At 40.8% G+C, this 9,159-nt stretch overlaps 2 protein-coding genes across 3 annotated transcripts; both read left to right on the forward strand.

The window, feature by feature from the left end:
* The first annotated feature begins 1,671 nt into the window (after positions 1-1,671).
* Positions 1,672-4,735, forward strand: LOC116215571 (CCR4-NOT transcription complex subunit 9-like). 2 transcript variants are annotated; one of them, XM_031551329.1, is made up of 9 exons: positions 1,672-1,891; positions 2,109-2,180; positions 2,284-2,373; positions 2,572-2,614; positions 2,815-2,921; positions 3,085-3,180; positions 3,496-3,701; positions 3,786-3,855; positions 4,278-4,735. In XM_031551329.1, the coding sequence occupies exons 1-9, from the start codon at positions 1,730-1,732 to the stop codon at positions 4,386-4,388; spliced, it is 957 nt and encodes a 318-aa protein (XP_031407189.1). In that variant the 5' UTR covers positions 1,672-1,729; the 3' UTR covers positions 4,389-4,735. The 2 variants fall into 2 exon arrangements, with proteins under 2 accessions (XP_031407189.1, XP_031407190.1); XM_031551330.1 differs by having other exon boundaries at positions 3,511-3,701.
* Positions 4,736-5,908: 1,173 nt separating this feature from the next.
* Positions 5,909-9,159, forward strand: LOC116215354 (ribonuclease 3-like protein 2). The gene is made up of 6 exons (XM_031551035.1): positions 5,909-6,428; positions 6,710-6,862; positions 6,965-7,603; positions 7,983-8,135; positions 8,217-8,593; positions 8,670-9,159. The coding sequence occupies exons 1-6, from the start codon at positions 5,991-5,993 to the stop codon at positions 8,845-8,847; spliced, it is 1,938 nt and encodes a 645-aa protein (XP_031406895.1). The 5' UTR covers positions 5,909-5,990; the 3' UTR covers positions 8,848-9,159.

Genomic DNA, 9,159 nt, shown 5'->3' on the forward strand with positions numbered 1-9,159 from the left:
TTTATTCAATATACGTACAGGTCAACAATCAATTCCTCTTTTCTTACATCTCATCTCCTCACATCCTCTTCTCGTCGTATAATGTGGGAACTTATAGAAGGTATACTCTTTTATTTTTTAAAAAACGAATTTGGAGTTAAATAGTTAACTCGCGAATGCTATACGAGACGTGATGTACATAAGTTTATGGATGTTATAAGGAGCGTTAGGGATCGCTGCTTGAGTCATTAAATTCATCGGATAACCGATAGTCAACAATCATCAAGAACAAGCGATGATTTGTAAATATGCTCAAACAAGCTACATATCGATTTCTCGTGCTAAGGGCTTTGGGCTTCTTATTTGGGCAAGAAATTCCAATCTAAGATCAAAACTGAGATATGTTTGGCAAGTGACGACTTGAGATTTCTCGTCTATCTATCTTTAGTTTAACTTGGTGATTTATTAAGTCCCTAGTCCCTACCTTATACAAACGGTGCATTAGAGAAAAATAAAAATTCGGGGAAAATGAGAGATTTAATTGGTATTATCAAACACCTACTGACATCTTGGGGAAAAAAAAAAAAGAAACACCTACTAACATCAGTTCTGATTCAGATCAACCATCGATTCTTTTCTTTCTAGCATGATGCGATCTTCAAATGCTTACGCATTTAGTGACATCCCATTCCCTCCCTCGGCTTGAATCCATCATATAATGTGGGAACATAAGAAAACGAATTTGGACAGAAATGGTTAATATGGAACGTAATTGTAAGTTCATGAATGTTTTACTGAACGTGGTTGATCTCTGTTGGAGTTCTTACACAATCGAATAATCAATAGTCAACAATCATCTAGAACAGGCGAAAAGTTGTAAATTTTCTTTTTAGTGACATCTTGATTTCTTGCGCGAAATGTTAATTAACCCTCCGAACCTCAAACGGAGATCGGAACCAATATATATTTGGCAAGCGACAATGGTTGAGATCGGAAGTGAGATATATCTGGCAGGCGACGAGTCAGAAACCCGATTGATTTGTTACGCTATTTTTTAAAAACTGTACTCGATAATCTATTAAGTTGCTGCCTTATACGAACTATGGATAAAATGAAAGATAAGACATTTCAGTTTAGACCATGACAAAAGAACAATTCAAATGATCAAACCGAGGACAAGTGGATATGGGCGTAAAAACTGAACTAGGTTAAGCTGTTGGAACCATTTCAAGCTTCTCGAGCCACCTCGTATAATAAGTCTCTTTTTTAAAATAATAATAAAAAAAAACCTTAATGTGCATAATCGAACCTCGGTACATGCCAATACAAGGATTTCAAAACTTAAAACTTAATATGGAAATGAAAGGGAAGTCATTCGATTCTTTAGTCGGAAATTTCCTCAACATCTCGAGACCATTAGATCAATACCTAATAGGGTTCTTGTTAACAAAAAAAAAACTTTAGAAAATCAATAAAATTACTTTAATTAAGAATAATTACGATAACTAATTGATTATTTATTATACTTATTTTCTTATTTATTATAATCTGATAGATGCGTAGTGACGAAGATAGAATTTTAGAAAATTTTATCGGTCAACTGCATGCGAAAAATAAGATTACAAAATATTATGAAATTAATGCTCCAATAAGAATAATAAATGATGAAAATGTGGACATATATATGGAGAAGCAATATCCGTTTCCTCTAGACCGACCTCTTCAAACCGGCAAAAACATCCTACGGCCGATGTCGAATCTGCCGCAGTCCCTCTCGATCAACCCGCCCTACGGTGCCGGCCCCAGCTCGGCGGCGCAGCCCAACAGGGACCGGATGGAGTCCGCCCAGCAGCTGGTGCTCGATCTCAGCAGTCCTGATCTCCGAGAAAACGCTCTCCTCGAGCTCTCCAAGGTAAATCCATCCGGCGTTCAGCATTGTTCTTCCCACTATTCTACCTGGGGCTGTCGATTTGGCGGATAATGCAGGTGTTGTTGGTCGGGCAATTCCTGATCGCCTATTGGGTTTTAGGATTGTTTCGTGTAAATCCTTGCTGGTTCGCAGGTTGTCTAGGCGTCGACTGTTGTCTATGGTTGGTTGCAAGGTTGAAACTTTTCCTTTTGTTTGACAGAAGAGAGAATTGTTTCAAGATTTGGCTCCATTGTTGTGGAACTCGTTTGGCACTATTGCTGCATTGTTACAGGTCTGAGCTGTTCGCTTCATCCCCCTGTGTTTTCACTTGTCTCAAATGTTATGACTTTCATTAATCTGTGCCTTTCCTGCTCTGTTTTTTTTCTTTTATACAGGAGATAGTTTCGATATACCCGGTTCTATCGCCGCCGAATTTAACTCCTGCTCAATCGAATCGTGTATGCAATGCTCTAGCTCTTCTTCAGGTGAAATTTCAACCTTCTGGTTTTATATCATTTGTTTGGGCCATCTCGGACAAAGATTCGATGACACAGTCCCTCATAAATTTCTGACATAGTGGATGCTTTTCATTGTCGGAAGTTCAACAGTTCGTTTTTTTCCCCTTTTCGGTTTGCATTGTAATTGAACTTCTTGCCTCTTCTCTGTCCTTGGATGTTTTACAGTGTGTAGCCTCTCACCCTGACACGAGAATGCTCTTCCTCAAGGGTAATGCTCCAAATCTTTTAAACCAAATACTATTAGATTAAGTTGTCTTCCCATGGTACTTATTTTTGCCTAGAAATGGAATGACAAACTTCGCATATAAACCAATCAAGTAGGCATCTCTAGTATTTCAATTTTGCTATGGGTACCTTCATTTCTCAGAATTTTATGATCTCATTGGATGAGCTCTTTTTGTATGGCAGCTCATATGCCTCTGTACTTATTGCCTTTTCTCAATACTGGAAGCAAGACAAGGCCATTCGAGTACTTGCGGCTTACCAGCTTAGGTGTCATTGGAGCGCTGGTGAAGGTACATGCTCTTGCCACCTAAACGTCCTTTCTCCCCTTTCTGTTGATGTTGCAAACCATGTCCTTTCAGCGAAGACTCGCTTTGTCCTTCTAGCATTACATTTCACTTACAGAAAAATAATTGATGTTGTTGGAAATATTTATTCGAGATTTCTTCTTACCAGGTCGATGACACAGAAGTTATTAGTTTTCTTCTTTCAACAGAAATTATTCCACTCTGTCTACGGACTATGGAGATGGGCAGTGAACTCTCCAAAACAGTTAAGTTTCCTAATTGATAAGCTCTCATTTGGATGAGTTAACAACATTCTACTCCCAGCTTTCCCTTGACCTTCTAAAATTTATGGATGACTATTGGCGTTGTAGTGTTTTGATTTACTTTGGAGCATCAAATAACACATAGAAAGGACCCTTGATTTCAATACTGCATTTTCTTTCTGTGGATTTAGTTAATTGGATTGTTGTTTATGGAGACAACTGAAGCATTGGCAGGTGGAATTAATTGAAATACTACTCATGGGTTGCAACCTTGTTTTTGTTTTGATCCTGGCTTACCTCGGATGTGTTTTTACAAGGTTTTATCTGGGCAGGTTGCTACATTTATTGTTCAGAAAATTTTGTTAGACGACTTGGGCTTGGACTACATATGTACTACAGCAGAGCGGTTCTTTGCAGTGGGCCGAGTCTTGGCTCACATGGTAGTTGTACTTGCTGAACAACCTTCTTCACGGCTCTTGAAACATATAGTGAGATGTTACCTGCGATTGGCAGATAATCCTAGGTTCGATTGATCGAATACTTTTTGAATATTTGAAAACTGGGACTTCCTTTTTACTATGATTGAGACAAGTAATCTGCATAGCAGGGCTTGTGATGCATTAAGGAGTTGCCTTCCTGATATGTTGAGAGACGGCACCTTCAACAACTGCCTAAGCGTAAGCATTGCTTATCTCATCTCTGTTGTTTCTTGCCTCCATTAAAGTTACCGAAAATTTTTCCTCTCATTTTGAGAACTGTATTGAGTGGAGGTCTCCAGAAAATAAATGCACTTAATTTCAGCCAAAGTACATGTCTTTAGTGAAAGCAGAAAAGATTTGGCTTCTTTTAGGAGCTAAAAGAGAGAAACAGAGACAAATTCCCTTTAGAAAATTGAACCAAGTTGAGGAATTCTTGAAAATGCTATTTTCTGCTCTTCGAGTGAATGATAAACAATTTAGGCTTGGGATGTCAAAACATGTGCCATCGTCTCAGCCTTTCAGTTCAAGATATCTCCTGTCGCTTGTGTGAGGATAGACAGACAGACAGACAGACTGTTAATCTATGTTGTTTAATTTGGTTTCTTGCTCTGAATGTCCAGGAAGATCCAACCACAAGGAGGTGGTTGCAGCAATTACTCGCTAGTATCAGCATGAACCGGGTCCCGAACCTTCAAGCAGGGGGAGGATTCGATCATATGCTCATGAACTAAGCTATTAGATGAAATCTATCTATTGGAAAAGACAAGCTTTCGAAGAAAATGCAACTGGAGATCACGAAACATGGTCTGGATACAAGCATCTGACTTAGCTAGATCGTATAGTTCTTTTTGCAAGCTATGTGTATCAGAGGAAGCCCTACAGATCGATTCGCCTTCTCGATTCGATATATTTATGATCGAGAATTACACTGATCAAGTAAGTCTTACTAGAACTGTTATGTATGAGCGGTGGATTAGTACCTGTTGTGAGGATAAACTATATGGGGCCGGCTTCGTCAACAAGTTACTTATAAAGAAATGCCAGTAAGTTCTGGCCCATGTCGGTTTTCATCTTTCAATTCCAGTTATCTGAAAGGTTTGATCACTAGAGAATTTCTCGACTTGGAGGTAGCGTAGCGGTAAACGAATACAACCCAGCGTTGTCAGCAGGCAGTTAACCCCTGCTCTCGGAAAACGAATGAGCTCCTTTCTATAGTACAAGAATATTTACCAATTTTAGCAAAAAGAAAAAAGGAAAAAAAGAAAAGAAAAAGTGGAATAGAAAAGTTAAAAGACATAAGCGGATCCAACAAAAGCGGGTGCAAGCCTATCTCAGACTTTATAAATTTAAATTTGATGTTAATGTTCTTAATTCGGATCGGTTGGGTTGACCGAATAAAAAAATAGTTTCTTTTCAGGACGGTTTTATGATTTTGGGATCGGTTTCGTTTGGGGAAAGCTCATTTTTTAAAATTAAATATGATTACGGTTAGCACCAATAACCAAACTGTCCTGTCCCGTGCCCGCCCTTAATTAGGGGTTTTATTTGTCGGATCGCGGGAAGGGTTTGTGAATTTTTTTGTTAAAATCCTGTAAAGGTTTGAGGATGGTTTGGTATTTGGCATCAAAATTCGTTTCAAACCCCATTTAATTTGAAATTACTAAAATATTCCGATTCATTCATTAATTTTACAAAATATTCTTCGATAAAGTTCACCGGTTAGTACCGCACTCATTGTTCCTTCCTTTGTCCTCTCCTTCTCTCTCTATTCCCATTGCCTTCTTTATCCTCTATGCACTCACACGTCGTCATCACCATTACGCTTCTACTCCGATCTCCCCTCACTGGTCACTCACTAATCTTCTTGCGCCATCGCCCAATCACACCATTACCCTTGTGTCCATGTTCTTTTATAATAGATATGAGTACATAAATGATAACGACGGGTTTCCAGTGGAACCTCGTCAACTAATTTGAAAGAGTTGATATTTTTCCTACAAAATCTTAAGCAATTTGAAAAAGGTTCGGAGGCAAACCCGTTCTAAAGGGTTTGAATTTAGGAAGGTTGTGCTTAATTTTAGAATTGAGTTTTAATTTTAATTGGTATATAATTATTAAATAAAATAATAATTATGTTGTTGAATTGTAAAAAATATAACGAATAATTTAAAAAATTTAATATTAAAAATTAAATTGAATAGTTAAAAAGATAAATATAAAGTGATAATTGTATTGAGGGGGGTTAAAAGTGGAGCGGAGAAGAGTTAAAAAAGGGCGCCTGCTTTGCTCACTCTCTCTCTCTCCCTGCTTTGCTCTGTTCTGTTCTGCCTCTAATGGATGCTTCGGGCTATGCTATCATCCCCCAAGAATGCACCTACAGGTGGCACTACCGGCCCCATCGGCCATTACCTCCGCCGCTCCCCGTGGCCCCGCCTGGCCGCACCACCGTCATCGACCCGTGCATCCTCTCCGCCGTGGAGAGGGACATTCTGTGGTACAGTTTCAGGGACCTCGGACTCCTCGAAGAGGCCCTGATTCACCCCTCCTGCGTCGGCTCCCCCTCCAATTACGAGCGCCTCGAGTTCCTCGGGGACTCGGCTCTCGGCCTCGCCGTCACCAACCACCTTTACGAGTCCTACCCTGAACTTGACCCCGGTCAGCTCTCCCTCCTCAAAGCAGCCAACATCAGCACCGAGAAGCTCGCGCGCGCCGCCCTTCGCTCCGGGCTTTACAGGTGTTTCCGGCACAATACCGCTACACTCGATGACAAGGTAAGCCGGCTAAAAAATGCATTCAATCGATATCGTATATAGACTCCAGCTCTCCCCAAGGTTTTGAAATTTGTTCATTCGGATCAATTTGAAAATTTCAAATTTCGGGAGTTCCAAACCTCGGAGTTTTTCTTGAGACATTGTTCCTAACCTCGGAACTGTACATTTGATGAGCTGAAAACAATGCAAAATGATCGATGGAACAAAACAAAAGGAAGATGGTATATTTTCATATACTCAAAAAATCAAATTTATGCTTGTAGTTTGGAATCAATTCTCAGGTGAGAGAGTTCGCCGAAGCCGTTAAAAGGGAAGAAAACACGGTGGTCCATGGCGGAACAGTAAAAGCCCCGAAAGTTCTTGCAGATGTAGTCGAGTCTGTGGCCGCTGCGGTTTATGTCGACGTCAATCTCAATCTCAAGAGACTGTGGGTGGTGGGTCTGAGTTCTTCTTTCCATCACAAGAATTTAAGTTGTTGTCTCTACTTTGTGAGATAAGCAAGAAGAAGATGAAGTACTATTATCTCTGTTGTGTAGATCTTTAGGCATATCTTGGAGCCAATCGTTACCCTCGACGAGCTGAGGCATCAGCCTCAGCCTGTTAGCATGCTATACGAGCTGTGCCAGAAGAATGGGAAAACTGTAAATATCTCCCACTGGCTGGACGGTGAGAAGCACATCGCTAGAGTTTGTGTAGATGGGAAGTTTATTGCCTCGGGATCTTCTGAGCACAGGGAGATTGCAAAGCTTGATGCTGCAAAGCTCGCCTTAGCTAAATTTGCCGATCCCAAGCCTGCTAGAGAACGGGAAGGGGCGATCGGGTCACCTGAAAGAGTAAAGAAGAAGTTGCATCGCGAAAGGAAAAACTTTCCTTCTATTTTTGGTGTGGAGGAGATTCTAGGATACGAGTTTAGGAATAGAAGACTCCTTGAAGAGGCCTTGACACATTCATCATATGACGAGAATTCATCCTACGAGCGGTTAGAGTTCGTGGGGGATGCTGTCTTGGAGCTTGCTCTCACTAATTATGTTTACTCGGCTTATCCAAAGGCTGACCAAGGTCAGCTCTCCCTTCTTCGTGCTGCAAATATTAGCACCGAGAAGTTTGCCCGTGTTGCCTTATATCATGGACTTTACTGGTTTATGAGGCACAGTTTAGCTGCTCTTGATGATAAGGCAAGTCCTGTTTCGTCAAAGGTTTAATATTGTGCTTCCTTTCTTGAAGGTTCTTGAAATGAAGCAGTTGTGATATCTATGCTTAGATCTTGTTCTTGGTTTACTTTTTCTTAGAGCCATGTGTAAATTGGTCGATTGTGGAACTCCTCTCGAATTGGATCTGGGATTTCCATGGATTTCAAAATATTTGTCCATGGTCCGCAGCTTTCTGTTTTCGTCATTGAAGAATGAGTTCCTTCAATTCTTGCAAAACATAAAGATAGATCTCATGCTTTAATCAGAAAAAGCAGAGCAACTCAATGCTTATCACTTCTCCTTACATGCTTTCAGGCTGAGATAGGTTTGTGCAAAGTTGCTGACATTCCTCAACAATTCTCAGGTCCAAAAATTCGCCAAAGCAGTTGAAGAAGATGGAGATGCAGCAGTGTATGGAGGGTCGGTAAAAGCACCTAAAGTTCTTGCTGATATTGCAGAGTCGGTGGCAGCTGCTATTTATGTTGATATCGGTTTTGATCTCGAGCAGTTATGGGTGGTGAGTATGAATTCTCTTCCTTTTTCCCACTCATACGATATAATGATGTCCTAACTAAATGTAGAACTCCATGTTTTGTAGATCTTTAGGAGTCTTTTGGAGCCAGTCGTCACCCTTGAAGTGCTTCAGCACCAGCCCCAGCCTGTGACTTTGCTCTATGAGCTGTGCCAGAAGAAGGGCAAAACAGTTCATTTTCAGAACTGGAAGAAGCATTCTAGAAATATAACGAGTGTCTTTGTAGACGGGAAGTTTGTTGCCTCAGGCTCTTCCAGAATGAAGGAGACTGCCAAACTCAATGCTGCGAAGTCGGCCTTGATGAAACTGTCGGAATTGGAACATCTTAATCGAGGAGAGGTGGAGATTCCCGATTGGATCGATGGGCCGTTTGAGATAGAAGGAGCAAAGCAGAAGCTGCTTGAGCTATGCGGAAAGAAGAAGTGGTCGTATCCGACTTACAGGTGCAGCCAAGAAGGACCTAGACTTTGATTCTGTTAAAGATTATTCAGTTGAATCTTTGTTTGTTTTGTCTTGCAGTCGCGAGAAAGAGATGGGTCCTACAAACGACAAGAAATTCATCTGTTCTGTAAAGATCCCGACCTCGGAGGGAGTCCTCTGCATGATGGGAGACGAGAAGAACCGCATAAAAGATGCAGAGAACTCTGCTGCTTCCCTCATGATCCGCGCCTTGTACGAATCAAACCTCTTGTCATAACCCTTCGACCTCAGTCTCTTAGAAAGGGATTAGTGTCAGGTTCAATTCAATGGAGTTGAATGCAATCGGCATAGGATAATCTCATATGCCGAATTCATTCCACTCCGTAGTACGAATACATTGTGTACTTATAGAGTCGTGTGTCTAATCCACCCAATAAGCTGCAATTTTTTTTTGCATGGAATGAAAGTGAAGCCATTCCTTTTGCTGCTAAAAGTGTAGCTTTATGCATAATGGAGTCTTCTCCGTGTTACTCCTTAGGTGTTCTGCGCACTCTATTGTGAAAGAAATCTGTACAGCTGCTTGAGTAAA

This window comes from Punica granatum, chromosome 7 (genome assembly GCF_007655135.1).
Source record: "Punica granatum isolate Tunisia-2019 chromosome 7, ASM765513v2, whole genome shotgun sequence".
NCBI lineage: Eukaryota > Viridiplantae > Streptophyta > Magnoliopsida > Myrtales > Lythraceae > Punica > Punica granatum.